This window comes from Lampetra fluviatilis, chromosome 19, assembly GCF_964198595.1.
Source record: "Lampetra fluviatilis chromosome 19, kcLamFluv1.1, whole genome shotgun sequence".
NCBI lineage: Eukaryota > Metazoa > Chordata > Hyperoartia > Petromyzontiformes > Petromyzontidae > Lampetra > Lampetra fluviatilis.
The window spans coordinates 12,801,709-12,818,565 of NC_136293.1; the positions used below are offsets into that span (position 1 = coordinate 12,801,709).

The 16,857-nt window shown below is 45.2% G+C and overlaps 1 protein-coding gene across 1 annotated transcript in view; it reads left to right on the forward strand.

The window, feature by feature from the left end:
• Positions 1–387: 387 nt before the first annotated feature.
• Positions 388–16,857, forward strand: part of LOC144937693 (protein WWC2-like) — a 106,194-nt gene continuing 89,724 nt past the window's right edge. The window contains exon 1 of the mRNA XM_078865112.1: positions 388–718. Coding sequence (XP_078721238.1) covers positions 591–718 — 128 coding nt within the window. The 5' untranslated portion in view covers positions 388–590. The remainder of the gene's footprint in view (positions 719–16,857) is intronic.

Genomic DNA, 16,857 nt, shown 5'->3' on the forward strand with positions numbered 1-16,857 from the left:
CCACACAACCCCCCACCACACCCCACAACCCCCCACCACACCCCCCCTCCACACCACCCCCCACCACACCACACAACCCCCCCCCTCCACACCACCCTGACAAGTGAAACGGCGTCACCCGTTACGGCCGGCGTCGGGGACCCTGATTCACATAACGCGTTCACCGACCTAATTAACATAACGCTTGGCGGTGCTCATTAGCATAAGTGAGGCGTGGCGATGGGGCGGGGGCGTGGGCAGCATCGGCGACACGATTGGCCAAAACGATCGCGCGCGCTCATTAGCATAATTTACGCGCGTAATTTATGCTAATGATCACCTTCCCCGTTAGCGAGGCCACGCCCCCGTCGCCGCCCCACCCCCCTCTCCACGCTTTATGTTAATGAGGTCGCCGTCCGGGCAAGATGGAGGGAGGCATTGCGGCGCTGGCGGCAGCGGCGGCGATGCTGCGCTGATGCCCAGACCGGCGGTGACGACCATGCCGACTCCTCTTCTTCTCCTGCTGCTGCTGGTGATGATGGTGTCATCATGGAGGAGCTCGACCCTGCTGCCGCTGCTGCCGCCGCTGCCGCTGCTCTAGGCGGACAAACATGCCTAAGAGAGGCAACGGAGGGCTGCCTCTCCCCAGCGGGTGGGAGGAAGCGAGGGACTTTGACGGCAAAGTGTTCTACATTGACCACAACACCAAGCAGACGAGCTGGATCGACCCGCGCGACAGGTGAGTGAGGGTTGTTGTTGTTGTGGTGGTTGTGGTGGTTGTTGCGTGGTTCGCCCGACTCCTCTGCCCGTGCGAAGTCGCTCTGCCACAACGCCGTGGTGGATGAAGTAGTTGTGGTTGGAAGTTGTTGGAAGTTGTGCCGGCGAGTTCCACTCCGGGATGAGTCGGATTTGTTGAACCTGGAGGAATCCGAAGAGCTGTAAAGCGCTTGCTGCTTCACAGCTGTCCAGGGCGCGCTCTGTGGGCGTTGTGCTGCCGTTGACAGCGGCCTGAAGCGCGGCTTCGTGTCCGTGCTGCTTACACGTGCAGCCCACTACCAGATAGCTATAGTACTGATACTATAGTACTGCTGCTATAGTACTTCTACTGTAGAACTTCTACTATAGTACTGCTACTGTAGAACTTCTACTATAGTACTGCTCCTATAGAACTTCTACTGTAGTACTTCTACTCTAGTACTTCTACTGTAGTACTGCTGCTATATAGTACTGCTACTATTGTACTGCTCCTATAGAACTTCTACTATTGTACTGCTGCTATAGTACTGCTGCTATAGTACTTCTCCTATAGTACTGCTGCTATCGTACTGCTACTATAGTACTGCTCCTATATTACTTAAACGATAGTACTGCTCCTATGGTACTGTACTTCTACTATTGTACTGCTCCTATAGTACTGCTCCTATAGTACTGCTGCTATGGTAACGATGAACTCTGGGCACAAGTTGACAAGCGGTGTTCGTAGCCTCCTGAGCGTCACGTGTCGTGGTATCGTGGGCTACGGAGTTGGCGGCGATCCTCTCGTCATTGATGCACGACGACGATGATGATGATATGTCAAGATGGTTGTGATAGTTTGACAAGTTGTTGTCATCAATGAGTTTATGGTGATCGTGATGTTTTGTTTTAAATACCGGCGATGCTTGTGCGGGTTATGAGTTGTCCAATCGATATTCTTCAACCCCACGAGTTATTTACATCGCTGGCTTGCCAGGCAGTCGAGACGGGATTACTGATTTAGCAGTTATTGACTTCGTAGTTATTGATTTCGTAGTTATTGACTTGGTAGTAATGATCCTATCGGCTCGGTGTCGATGTGCCGCCGTGATTACCCGGGGTAGCGATGATCATCACCACGGTGATCCCCCAAACCACAACTTGTTGCTGTCAACTGGAGTTTTGGTGGTCGTCGTGTCTACTGTGTTGATGAGTAGCGGGTTAACACATTCGTGACAATGAAACGTTGTTCTGATTGTCATTGTGCACTCTTAGTAAGAGAGTTGATAAAGTCTCTAGCGTGCGGTTGTACTCATTGCCCGTGGGTTTACCTGGTGGGTGGTGATGATGGTGATGATGATGCTGCACGTGTACAGCTATCAACACAATCACACGCGTTCGTTTTAAAAAAAACTAAATGTAACTTGTGGCGACGTTTCGGGCAATGACCCTGATATTATTTATGAACATAATCGACTTGACGTGTTTTACTCTACGGAATTTCACGCAGCATTGTCATTTAGATGTGGCATTGTTAATTTAACAGTTAAGATAACGTTGTTATTCATGTTTTTTTTTATAACTACACAATACGTGACGATTAACGATAGTGATCGTGCGTTAATGTTGACGTGACATGACGTGGTGGACTTTAGTCGCAGCTGATGAACATTTCATTAATGGCAATGCTACTTTTAGTTTAAAGTTTCGAGCGGTCTCCATGTGTTGTAATAAATTAAATCCTGATATTTCACAATGCAGATCTATATTGTATCGTATTGTAACACCCGTATCTCTGACTTGGTATTGGCGTGAGAGAAGCTGGCACAACCATAACGTATGTTATCAATGAGTTGTGATGAATGAAAGCATGATTATAAAATAGAGATCGTTTCTGTAGTAGAATTACTCCAAAAGTTACACGAAACACCATTGACTTTCCTATTTACTATTCATTGACATCGTTTGCGTAGTTCTGGCACGATCAACCCGATAGAAACGCACTTAATAGCGATGTACAGGACTGTCGTTGATTTGCTAACTTAAAGTTAGTTTAGTGTTGGTGTGACGTGAGTAATGCATGACAGTACGTGAGAGAAGGGGGGGGGATTATTGTGGTGCTTGTAAAATGTTCGTAAATACTGTTATACGGAAATTAAAACGATGTATCATCATTTGACACAATTGCCTTGATTTTTCTTCTCGACGAGAGGAACCTTAATATGGTATTGCTACTTTTAGCTTCACGTTTTCTGTTTTACGTTCATGTAGGGTAATTAATAAGTGTTTGTTAAAAGCGATTAATATGGAAGTCTTTCTGAAAGTGCCAATTAACTGGCCGTAACATGTCTGTCGTGACAATGCCATTGTTTTATAAAGGAGTTTAAAACAGCGTCACCATTAAATATTTAGTAATGAAGTTTATCGTCGAATTTGTTTAGTGATCATGTGGTACATGATCACTTAATGCAATGTAATAAAATAGCAACAGCGCTTCCGTTGTGTTAATATTAAACGCATTGTTTGGCGAGTCTGCGATGGTGAGTGGTGGGGGAACGTTTCGGGCAATGTCCCTTCTTCAGAGTACTAATAGAGAAGCCACTCTTTCCCTTTGCCCTCCCTAGCAATGTGTGCGCTATGAAGAAGGGCTTTTTGCCCGAAACGTCGCCTTTTATATACTTTCAAGGCAACTGTTGCTGATGTACGTCTGTGTTAATATTGCGCGGTTAACTTTGTACCTGCAAATGATTTATTTACACCATTGACATGAATGAACTTGACTTCACTTGATGCAGCATTGTTGAAGTTAAACCCATACACCATTGTTACTTTTAACTTCAAGTTTGCTTTGCGTGCCGTGTAAATGTGTTTGTGATAAACTACTACAAGATTATTGAAGTTAGCGATGGTAATGATCGTGTTAATTAAAGCGTTACTACATAATGTAACTGCATGACAGTTTCAGTAGCATTGATTGTCTGGTTGATTGGCATCGTTGGGTTGGCGTTGACATTATTAACACATTGTGAAAATGTGGCGTTGAAAAGTACCTGCTGTATTAAAAAACGGTGTTGTAATGTCTATTGACTGGTATATTATTTTGAGCTGTGGTTTATTGAAGTAATAGAAGTTAATACCGTATTATTAAAATAAATACTAATTACAGTATATTTATATAATCAGTTGTAATTCAATGTAATGACTAAATACATGACTAAGATAGGCTTATGAACATTTGAGAGTTGTATATTAAACACTGAGCTTGGTGCTGTGTTAATTTACTCAAGTTAGAAATAAATACTGCACAGTTGTACAATTCACCTGGTAATTCACTGACTTTTCTTGGACGTAGGTGGTCTGATACAAGTGAATAAAGTATTATAAATAAATAAAATATTGTTACATTTAGCTGCAAATGTTGTTTGTATGAATGTTTATGTGATTAAAACATGCTAACGACAGTCCACTACCTAGTACAAGTATTAATACTTACGTCCGATGTATTGCCCCCTGCCGATGTGTTAATGACATCATTGGAATGCTATTGGCATGCTCGTGTATTTTAAAGCAAATGCGTTGTTACACTTACAATGAAATTGCATAGTCGCAAAATAAATGAACCTTTGTTATTTTTATCATCTAGTGTTTGTGTGTGATACAATTTGATCATTAACAACATGGGTACATTATTATTATTGCAAGATAGTGAATGATATGATAATTTCTGGAAGTCCAATTGGACTTGAATAATATTGACCATTCTGTAACTTATTGACATCTTGCTATACATGATGTGCTGGATTAGATTGTATGGGAAAGGTGTAATCTTGCCAACATACCAACGTTCTTTTTTAAGTTAATTGTTCACAGTCTAGAGAGCAATGTTCATGCCTTTGTCAATCCAGTGCTGGATGAAGGCATCCCCTATGATGTGTCAGTCACGGGGGTCGTTTGACCATACTTCACCACATTGGTCAGTGCGGGTTGGTGAAGGGGTGTGAGGGGTGGTCGCCATATTCACATAATTGGGAAAATAAAGGGTCGATATTTTTTTCTTTAAATACCCTGGCCACTTGAATGTTATATCTGGGGGGGGAGGTTAGTGTTTTGGCCTTTAAAACACAACTTGAAAACACGGCTGGTTGATTAGTTTCCACGTGTTTATCTTTAAAGCATATTGTATTATAATATGGGCTGTTTTGAAAGAATTTTGCAAATCCTTGCAATAGGTTTGCCGGTGTTTTTTTTTTGACTCCCACGCCACCTTAACAGATTCAATGTTGTGAGTTTGGTACCTGCTAGGCATGACACCGACTACCGTCAGTGGCGAGTGATTTATGAGCTGGGTCTGGCTCTTCGTCGTCACCAACGCGCACACTGGTGGCATGGTGAAGTAGGGTCAAAACTACCCCCATGACCCACACGACTTGCTGAGGTCTGCATCCAACAGTCGATCGACAACGGGTGTGAATTATATTCGTAGGCTTTTTCGGTAAAGTCACGTAGGTAAAAAATTAAAATTAAAATTAGTAAAAGTTAAATAAAAAATAAAATCACGACGTTTCGGAGGCAACACAAGCTTCCGTCTTCAGGTTCAGGTGGAACCGTCACAGCTCGACAGCTGTATCAAGTGTGAATTATTCTAGCGATTATTTTTTTCGGTGCGTATTTCATTCTGTGATTGCTTGTGTGCTTATATTCTGATTGCGCATATCCCATTTGGATTGAACATGCAAGTACTTGTATATGATTAGTATATTCTATTGTGAGTATTGCATGTGACTGGCAGTGTAGTGATTTTTAAACGTGCATATGTTTTATTTTGTGTGATTACTTGTGGTGATATTCTAATCATGCATGTCCATTTGTATTAAACATGCAAGTACTTGTATATAGTTAGTATATTCTATTGTGAGTATTATATGTGACTGCCAGTGTATATATAATGAGTTGTGGTTGATGGTGGTTATATCTCCGTCGCGAATCGTACCTTGGCCTTGAGTCTTAGGCATATCTGCCTTTGATTCAAAGTGGACTTTTAACAGGAGCCAGTGTGAGTTGATGTTAACACAGCGCGGAGGTAAGAAGTGTTGGATTGGCAGTGGGCTTACATTTTCTTTCTGTTATTGTTTTCGTTAATGTCTGGTTGCTCCCTATGCACGCTTTTGCGCGTGTGTGCCACAATGAGAAGCATTATGCAGAAAATAATCTTGGCGCAGTGGTAGTTTTGCCATCTGTTAGGAACCGAAGGACTGTACAGACCTTTTACAAATCCTGCGCAACACATACGTGTGTGAAACATCTTCTTCGCTCTGCGGTGGGCGTTCTACGTAAGTGCCGAGATGTTAACGACCTCGCCTGGTATGCAGGAGGTTGTGAGTTTGATCCCGACCCCGACGCCTGCTGTATATTTGTAGTTTGCATGTTCTCCCCGTAGTCACGTGGTTTTTCTGTGGTTCCTCTGTGTTTTTGCCTCACATTTAGAAATATGCGTTTGTAGTATTTGGCTGCTTCCACGTGATGATGAGACACTTCGTTGAGCTATCATTTGTGATGGCCAGGTCGCTTCCGAAAAATAACTATTTTACAGCTCCGTGGGCCTTACCTGGTAAAATAGAAAGTTTAGTTTAGCATATATGTTGTGCATGTAAGTTAACACTCCAGTCTATATACGGACATCAACAACATGCATATGCTGCGTGTGCCAGTGCTGTGCTTCGCAGGCCCCTCCGCAGTGTAGTTCTTGGATGAGGAACGCACGGTGAAGGCAGCAGGCTAAACGCCCCGCAGCGGCATTCATTGAGAGCATCGTTGCCGCAGAACTAAGAGGCGATAAAGCTCCGACAAAAGTTCAATATCGTCCATCCTTGAAAATTCAACAGTCTGAATTGGCCAAGCTTGCTCATGGACCATCCAACCCGATAATACATTTACTAGTTAAATGTTTATTTTTTACTGCCTCTCGTGTTTGATGGATCACACGCCGAACGCTTTATAACCCTCCGTGTTGTTGGAGTGTGCGTATAGGACCCCCTGTAAAGTTTGTGCCACCCGCATTGGCACTGCCAATTGCCGAAAGTGCTTAACGGACACATTTTTGTAAAATGCCCGTCCACGTGGCCCCTTTCGGTTGGGTCTGGTGCAAGTGCGGATCCCCTGGCAGGCCATGTAGCATTCTTGCGTTTTTCTATTTTTAGGGAGAAATGCGTTTGTCGTTCCGTGCAGCGTTTGCGTTTCGGTGGGCTCTCACAGATATGATCGGCATTGTGGAATTGCCTTTCAGGTGCCGGCGTGGGAGGCGGTGGGGGAGACTCGAATTTAGCGCGGTCGGTTTATCTTGAACCGAGACCTATCACTTTACACCCTCGCATTGGGTTCACATGCAGTGTAATGCGTCCGCCCGCAATGGGCTTGGCGGCGTCTAGGATGCGCACGTATGTTGAACGTGGAACTTGAGTTTGGCAGCAATGTAAACTGCAGTAGGGTGGTGCGGTTTTTTACGTACGATTGTGTGTCTGTTGGCTGTAAGATACGTGGAAGATGATTTATGATTGCGTAAAGTGTGGTTACCACCCTTCACCCACCTTCAACCTTGCTTCAGGTCAGCTTTGCAAAGTATAGCCTAAACGACCCTAAAAATAACTGCGTGTTTTTCTTGAATTGGTATGTCTATTTTCTATTATAGCTTTTGGTATCTGAACCTGGCCTGTGTGTCTCTTAATTTAACTTAGCCTTAAAATGTGTACCTTTTACGCCATAGTCAATACCAGCACTTGGGGGAGACAATGATAGCTCCTCAAGTTGTACGTGGTGTAATGCTGCCACTGGCCTCCCTGTGCTCTGAAAACCTTGGTGGAATAGGTGCTCGCTAACAACGTCAGCTCCCGGCAGTCCGGCGTGCCTAAGGCATCTTGATGACACTCTCGTGAAGATTTAACATTGAGTGTTCGGTCCTGGTTTTGTACCTCCCTCTTTGGCCAGTTTTGAATCAGGTGAGGCCCGCCCGCCACACACCAGCTGGGTTCATTGTAATCTCATTACTGCGCGTTAAATGGCGTTCATTGGGAGTCGTGTTTCGAATGAAGAGGCATCATTGCGAAAGGAATGTTAATGGCATGATTGGCGTCTCGCTGCAGTCTTCGGCATGGGTGTGGGGAGATTTGTATTGAATTCGTCAAGGCAACAGCAACTTTTCTTCCAGTTCTTTATTTATTTCACACTTTTTTCATTCCATGTGCTGCTGCTGATTCACGTCTGTGTGGTGTGTGTCTGCCGGTTCATCGTTTAGCCCGGGTAGTTTTTTTTCTCTCTCCCTACGGATATGTTTTCAACCGTGCACGTTCTCTAGCCGATGGAAGTTCCAAGAGACCACAAATTATACTGCCACTGTCCAAGGTATGGGGTTTACTATTCGTGGGAGATATACAAATGCCATAGTTTCCAAATCTCCTGAACACTAAAGTCGGTGCTCTGTGTACCCTAATAAATGTTTGTGCTTTTGAGCAAAAAAAATGCCCCCCCCCTCCCCTAAAAGTTTACTGCACTTATATAATACTTGGGGGAGTTGCGTTGTGTGCTGACATTCCTCCGTGCTGTAAATTCCATTCTCTTTTACAGTGTGCTGCTGTGTACATTTACTTTTGCAGTCGTCTGTGTAGACAGTCTCTGCTTACCGGGGCCTGCTCTTGTCCGTAGCCCTGTGCTTCCGTGTTGATGCCATCACATCACTGGTGCTACCTTGCATGAAGTGGACACCACTATTATCTGGCCTCGCCCGGGGGGGGTGGGGGGCTTGCTATGGGTGGGCATAGCAAGATGCCAAGTGCATCAGCCTCCACTGTTTCACGGTGTGAAGTGAAGCCAGCCACCCATCCATCACTAATAATTTTTTTTGTTAAATCCAATGCTCTCTCATCTGATAAAGTGAAGAAAAATATCATTCATGGTGGAGCGAGATAGCGTTAATAGGCTCCTGGGGCATAGGAAAATGCCACTTGCATATAAACGTTGCGTTTTCGGATTTTGAAGGAGACCGCATATAAAGCTAAATTGTATTTTACCAAAATTTCCCTGCACGTTCGTTTTGGAGCAACCCTCTGATTAATGACTCCTGTTGCGTCTTCATTTGGTTTCGTGACAAGACGAACAGAACAACGGATGGACGGAGCTTCTGAATTAACACTTTCAACGTCAGTTGTAAACCTCCACAAGTGCTGTCTGTGCTCAGACCGTGCCGCTCTCGCGTTGTAGCCGTGGCCGGTTTGTCCGGTCTGCGTCTCCGAGCGCGCCACGCGGCAGCTGACGGTGGTGACGACGGCTCCTCTCCGGGAGTCGTCAAGAATGCTGCGGGGCCACATTTGAACCACTTCGGGGGCATTCTGCGCATTGTTTCACCTGCACGCCCGAGTGCCAAGATATTTCACGTTTGTTTGAGAAGCGCCTTCCTCTTCATTACGGTAATGACTTCGTGGCAGCGTTTAAAATCGCTTGCTTTGTGTGGGATTGTGTACAGTCTTTGCGGTGTGTATATGGACAAATCACGCGGAATGCACCTGGTCACGTCAGATCTTGACAGCTTCGCAAATCTTATCCTGGACCGTGATTGGGTGGGCGACCGCCATATGTAAGACAGGTGTTGTAGGCTCCTATAGGCTAATCTTGTTGACAACAGAGGTCAGTCGAGCTAAACTAATTGTACTCTACTTTATTTTTTTACCATATATGACCTGCACTGGCCAGAGTGATGAAGTGTGATTGTGTAACCCCCACAATCTGCACAGCTTGAGGAGGCCCCATCCAGCAGCAGCCTGACAACTGCCTGTGGATATATGGTGGCACTTTTGTCTTTGTCCATGTGTGTCTTAGTACTTAAGACTGCTGCTATATAAGAAACGTACCACGTAGTTGCAAGTGGGAGATCGAATTGTATCGACCCAGCTTCGTGGCTTGCATGGTCAATTGTTCTAACAATTCCATCCCAGTAGAAGCGCTGTACTTACAGTATAATCGGATAAATTATGTCTTCCTGTAAATAATCCCTCTGGCTATGGAAGAGAGGTGTGTATTATTAATTGGAGGAACAAAATGCCAATAATAGATGTTCTTTTGCACACATTGGTGCTGCTACTGCTGGCTTTGTAAAAGTGAAATCCTGTGTGCAGTGTCTCTGGCTTGATGTCGTTTTGTGGGTCAAGCCAAACCCCGCTGCCCTACCACAGCATTTGAATTACCCACTGCTCGTGGCTTAAGGCTGAGTGCATATGCGGTTCAGTCTGACATGGTAATAGCTCAACTTGTGCATTATAAAACATTGTCGTTCAATCACCGGCAAAAGTCTAATGTTACGAGCCTGCGGAACAATGACCCGAGCCGTTATTCAACCTCGTCACGGTGCCACCGTATTTTATGAAGATCCCAGGCATTTCGGGTGATGTAAACTTTAATGTAAAAATGATAGTATGAAGGATTATTTTTTTTATTTAAAGCATCATTAAAATGTACTGGACAGATGACATTTATTTACAATGAGGCGAGAGCCATTGAGACCAGAATCCTCATTTTAAAGAGAGCCCTACTAAGAATAATCTAAGTAAACAAAAAATCGTTATATACACACCGCTGTGGAAACAATGACGCAATCTACCTACGTATTTGTTAATAACACGCTTTAACCCCCCTCCACTATAATTATCAATACATTGTGCAGCGCAATTTCTTTCAATCATCACAAGAATGGAGGCAATGTTTGATCTGTTGAACCGTTTGGAATTCCACGCCGCCCCTGTGTTTGGCATGAGGGTGGAGTCACTGAGATGCACTGCGGCCGGCCGGCGCGCGGCGGCGTGAGATGTTGACAGCCGCATTCTCCGGGCACGGGGCGACCGCGCTGCTGCTCGCACGCAGCGTGCCGCTGACAAGTGGGGAGCGCGCGCCTTTGTTGCACTTGAAGGTGTGGGGCCCCTTCTCGAGCAGCGTGCACAAACATTCTCTACGCTGTTCGGAGCTGCGCTTTGCCAACGACGCTTCGTTCTTGTCGGTTCATAATCGATTCTGAAATGCTCGCGACACATGCGTCAGCGTCCGAGCTTTTTAGAATTGGTCATTTGCAATTTATGAACACCGTATCCAGGTTGTATGATAACGTTACGCGTTTGCCAATTGAGCAGGTAGCGCAGACCGTACAAAAGAGACGGACAGGACATGTCAGAGGAAGGGTACAAACCGGACGGGCAATACAAATGAGACGTTCGTCACGAGACGCACAATAACAACTGAGACTGCAATCAAGACAAACAAATGCTCGATTCTGGATTCGAATCGTGACTGTTCCTCAAATTGCTGGAATGGTTGGGGATTGACTCGTTACGTGCCTAATGATTCCTGCAGTTTGTCCCCGCGGGAAGAGATGGATGGAGGGGACCACGCACTCCTCTGAGCTCGTCCATTGCACTGCACCACACCACCGTCGCGCCGTGTCCCGACTGCGCAGCGTGGTTTAACAGAACGAGCGCTGGCTGCTGATGAGTTCTGTCACCGTGTGACGCGTTCTGATGAGTTTTGCACGTTCCCTGTGCTACCGTACCAACTCCACTCCCCACCCGCCACCAATAATCCAGTGATTTTCATCGTGTACAATAATTTCCAGGGTGCTTGCTCTTCTTACCTGTGTTTTAATAGCAGGGAACGGCCATAAAAAAATAAACAACTTGTATGTTGTTTTTCTTGTCCCTTATACTGTCTAGGCTGAAATAAAGAAACATTCCTCCACCACATTTGTCATCGATGCTTTTGTGGGTCAGGCCAATAAAATAAGCCTCCGGGTTATTCAAGTTTCAAACAACACGCTTCCAACTTGTGTCTTTCCGGACCGCACTTTTTCCTTTCTGATGGGTTTTTTTTCTCTTATCCTTTTGGAGATTTTCTTTTTAGAGTGCTTTATTGCTTCTTGAGACTGTTAATTTTGTATCTGTTTTTTTCCCCAAAGCTTCAAGCTCGTGTCGTCAGACAGCCAATTCTAGGAAACTCCTTTGATACGCTTGTGCAAGGTAGCAAGAGTTGTCTTTCGTTGATACGTTTAATCGCACCGAGACGCCCCATCGTTTTCTTGACGCAAGTCGCTAGAACAGCGACGACTTTACCCTCGCATTGCGTGCACACAGCATTCTGGTAAATGTGGGATAGAAAGAAAGGCTATGTGCCAGGTTTCCTTGGTTTAATTATTCTCTGGATGGCTGCCTCGAAATGTTTGTGATGTAATACCCATACATATTTACACATATTGCACATACACTATACATCTGTACAATATTTGTGTGTGTATCTGTGTGTGTGTGTGTATATATCGGACAAATGTAAAATCAATAACATCTTACGCGAGTTAATCCCAAATGATGATGTATGGTTCCCCAGGGTGAGTTTGAATTAGAAAAATGCATTGTATAGCATCCGGACACTTATTTAACCGATTTATGATGCTTAAGTCGCAAGCTCATGCCTGAGATGTTCTATCGAGAAAAGTGTTTCACCAATCTGATAAAATGCGAAGTTACACTTTTTGTGTGCTCCATTACCGCATGGCATTTGAGGTATCGTACGCTGCATCTTGAGAATTTGACCCCCCCCCCCGCGCACATAATTCTTTTCATCATGCCATAAATGCAAGATGTAGCGTGTCAAAATAGATCCCTCGCAGATTTCCATTTATTGCTGTACCCGTAACAATGCACATGCTGCCATTGTTGCATAATCGGCAGCTGCTTCAAACCAGCCTCGGCCCCTACGCACACCTCACTTGTCACGTCCATTGGGGAAAATGAAGGAACTGAGCGACCTTCGAAGGAACAAAAGCTCGTCTGTCCTGCGAGGAGCGGGCCAGGTAAGGTTTGGATTTTTTTTTCCTACCTGCACTTTATTTGGCGTCGTGTTTCCAGGGTGCCGGGGGGGGGGCCGGTGTCCGGTTGCGGGGCATTAACCCCGGTTTGGCCAGTTTTTGAATAGCGCCACGAGATAAGCCTACTGAACTATTCGCTTCTGCACCCAAACAAGCGTCCACGGTGCGATGCGGACAACGGATTCAATGCGGATCGCTTGCAAGACGATCGCTCCCTTGCTCAGGAGTTTTGGCTTGAGGCCACCGGAGTTGGTATGTGGGGTGCCATTGTCTTTGCCAGGCTCGTGAGATGGCACAAATCGGCAGCCAAGGCCCTCGCGGCAAAGAAGCAGAAAACAAATTGAAAAAACTTAACGTTGGCCTATTTTGTTCCCACGCACCGCACCTTTGGCGGTATGAGCTTCGTCACAGATGACCGCGCAAGAAATGAACGATGGTAGCTCTCTCCTGAGTCGACGTACGGCGTACGCTTTCATTTCGTGTTTCTTAATTCATTTTCATTTCTCCACCACCGGGTGACACCCTTTTGAAATGATGGAGTGTCACAGCAAGAAAAAAATTTGAGTTCAGACGAGGTTCATGATCGTCATTATGAGCCATGATCTAGCCACTGCTGGATGAAAGCCTACCCAAACCATCACCATCCATCAGTCTTACGATGCTAAAATCCATCCCTTTCCTTCACGTGAATTGATCTCGTTGCTGCATTTGCACTGCGGTCTTCCGCTGGGATTTATTCCCTCCTTTGATTGCCACTCGGCTATCATTCTTCAACACCGGCCATGTCCTGCCCCCAAGCCCTCTTTACTTTTCTTAATATACAAGAGTAAAGGCTGTACATGTGTTGTTCATTTGGCTTTTCAGTGGTTAATTATAAAATGTCGGATTTGAGTTGTTACACTGGCCACAGTCAAAGTCCGCTCTTGTGAGACGGTCTTCACTGTTCACTTTAGGTGAGAGCACCCTGCCCACTGGGCAATTCGTCCATCTGGGTTTGGTCATTCTCAGCTTTAATAGTGAATGGGCATTGGGCAGGTTATCGTAGCCAAAAAAGAAAGCCCCTTTTAGGCAGGTTACAGAAGGGTTTCGTCTCGGCATTGGTGCGATGGGATTGAGCAACATTACCCGGGCATTAGCTGAACGGCCGTCTGTGAGTGGAGCGAGCGTCGCTCTGCACCTGTCGCTGAATGATCTGCCGCAAGGCAGCAAATGAAGGAGGCCACAACGGCAACGCCACAAAACCGCGGGGAAAACAAAAACCCGGCGGCCGTGGTCCAGTTCACGGTGAGTGCTGCCGCAACAAAGGGACCTAGATGGGGTTTCTTTCTTTTAAAATTCATAGGATTTAGTGAAATGCCTTCGAATGAATTTTTAAACCGAGCCACTCAAAGTGAGATCGGGTGTCAAACATAGGGGTCTTTGTGGGGTTTTTTTGGGGGGGAGGTGGGGGGGGTTTGGTAATATGGTGGGAAAAAAGTTCCCTTTTTGAATGGAACATTAATATTTAAGTAAAGAAAGCTTCCCAAATTTACGTTTTATTTAAATGAATTTGCAGCAGTTTTGTTTGTAAAGCTGACATTGGTCTTGAATCTAAATGGGAATTGTTACAGGTATCGTCATGTCATGAGTTGCAGTAAACCTGAGCTTTAAGGTTGCAATAGTGCATATGTTGCGTGTAAGAAGAGATGGATTAAAGGGAGATTGCTTCGTACACGATGATGGGTCCCGGGTCACTTCTACAGCCACTGCAGGTGCCAACGAAGAACCACGCAAAAAATACAATGATTGATTTGTGAAAACATTCGTGACCCCGAATTCTTAGCGTTCTTGGTATTTCAAGAGGTCAAATTGTGGGAGGGCATGTATTTTTCTTCCCCTGTGTAAAAATACAGATCACAACTCGTGCAGTGCGCGCACTCGGTTGTGTACTTAGCATTGACGATTCAAACCTGAAGGTGAGCTCTTTCTTCATTCAGAGTTTGCTTGAGAGATATATATATCTTATCATATTTTAATGTATATAGCACCTTGGTTTAGGCGCTGAACAAATAATTAACTATTTGTACAGCAGTATAGTGTGATGAGATGAGTTAATGAGAAGGATGATAGTATGTAAATATATTGATGTGTGAAATAAACGATGATGAAAGTGACAATGAGTGGTGAATGATTCATACACACACGGAACATGACGACGCATTCGTCCTCCTGTCTGCCATTTCCATATTTTCTATCAAGTTTATTTACTATGCGGCACCCTGGAATCGTTTCATTCACGTGAGAACAGCACGGTTGTCCAATCAAACTGCAGCCGAGGGCCATAAATGATTCGCGTTCCGTTCACCAGCGTCGAGTTGCAGTAGTTTGTGGTTGCCCGCTCATTGCGTCCCCAGTCGTGTGAGTTTCTGCCTGGGAGACCAAAACCACTTTGGGTGACATTGCCGCTCCGGGCTTTCAGCCCTCCTCCCTTTGCGCTCTGCCGTCAGGCCTCTTCCGAGAGGCACTCGCTCAGCATCGGCTCAGCATCGCACCCGCGGCCGGGAAGGAAACGGCGACTCTTCTTGCCGTGACAGAGCGTCGCCGCACATTTTTCTCAGCCCCAAGCGCGGTTTCTGTCCCTGCGATGGCTCCCAAGCCCCTGGGCTGTCGAGCGTCAGGAGCTCTAGAATGGGCTGTTGTGACTGGTGTGTACACAGAGTCACGAGCTGAAAGAAAACAATTTGGAAATGTTTTTTTTCCTACAGCGTAACATGACCCCCTTACGTGTGGGGCCTTATTGTACACATGGGTCACGTATGTCTCAGGCAGAAAAACGGCTTGAAACAATGCGGAATGATCCTGTGTCTGTGCAGAGCCAGGGACTCTTCTGCCTGCGTGTGACCGCCAAATGCAGCAGGACAATTTGTTAATTTGGTGGGTTTTGAAGAAAATGCGGCTTAAGCTATTTTTGGTTATTTACTTTGTATAAATTGGTAGGAACAAGAATAGATCTCTGTAATCAGGAATCTCACAGAGGTTTCTGTTTTAGGAAGTTTGGCCAGTTTCTTTACGAGTGAAGGAACAGCACCCAGAGAAGCCCCACGCATGCAAAAGGATAAGACGAACTAAAACAAATCTGTTGATTTGACAAAAAAGTAAATTGCCAATGACATCTGTCTATAGTTTCTCTCTGTAAATTATAACCAACTCTGGGCTCCACATTTTTATCCTCACTTATCAAAGAACGAATCTCCCTGCTAGCCTTCACATTCTCGCAGCATTCCTGAATATCCATGTCGCAGGCCACGTGGCGGCCTGAGGTTTACATTGGCTCGCGAATTTAAGTTCGCGGAGCTCTCTCTCGTGTTCTATAAATATGTGCGTGGCGATTATTAGATTATTCGTTTCGCAGGGGTCAGCAGGAGACACTGCATTGTAAATGACCTGGGGATTAACATCCATGCATTGGGCACCTTGGGTTCAGCCAGAAATGGACATTTCCTCTTAAAAAAGTGTTTCATGTCTCTTTTAACAAAAAAGCATTAAGACTTGACTGAGGTACAGTACATATTTTCTACGGGAGAGCGAGTGGAATGTCTTGCCCCAGTCCGTTATGGACTTCGTCAGTCGATGTTTTTAGGGCTCGTCGGAAGACGCACACTTGTTTTCTTCTGCGTATCTGTTTGTTGGGGTGTTTTCCTCTTGGTTTTAATGGTTTGGTTGGATTGTGTTGTAAAGCACTGTGAGGCCTTGTGTGAATGGCGCTACATACATATAATCAACTGACTTTTGGTTACTGTCGTAAGATTGAGATAATGATTATTTATAATCGAGTTCTGTTTAAATGACACACCGATGCCTGGTGGGGGAATTCGTCGCGTTTACTTTTCACGAGGCTGCTCTGGTAATGCCTCGTAGTGTCACCAGGTGGGTCTGAAGGCATCGGCATCAGATGCAGAGTGCAAATTGACCCACAAGCCTCTAGGCTACAGTTACCCTCTCTCCGTACAATATTGTGAACAAGGAAAACGTTGCAGCAGAAGTGAAATATTTATTGTAACCTTGGACATACTTGACTTAATTAAATCGTTGTCCACGTGAACAGGTCTCTCAAGTTTTCCCCTTTTTCCTCACTCATGAATTTGTTTCGATGAAGCTTATCTGAAGGGAGCTCTGAATGTCTGTTCTGCACCGACGTTCTCCAATGCAGCCATCTGCTTAGCGGATGACCACCAGCAGGTGAATTTGACTTGGCAGCTCAAAGTCAATCCTAC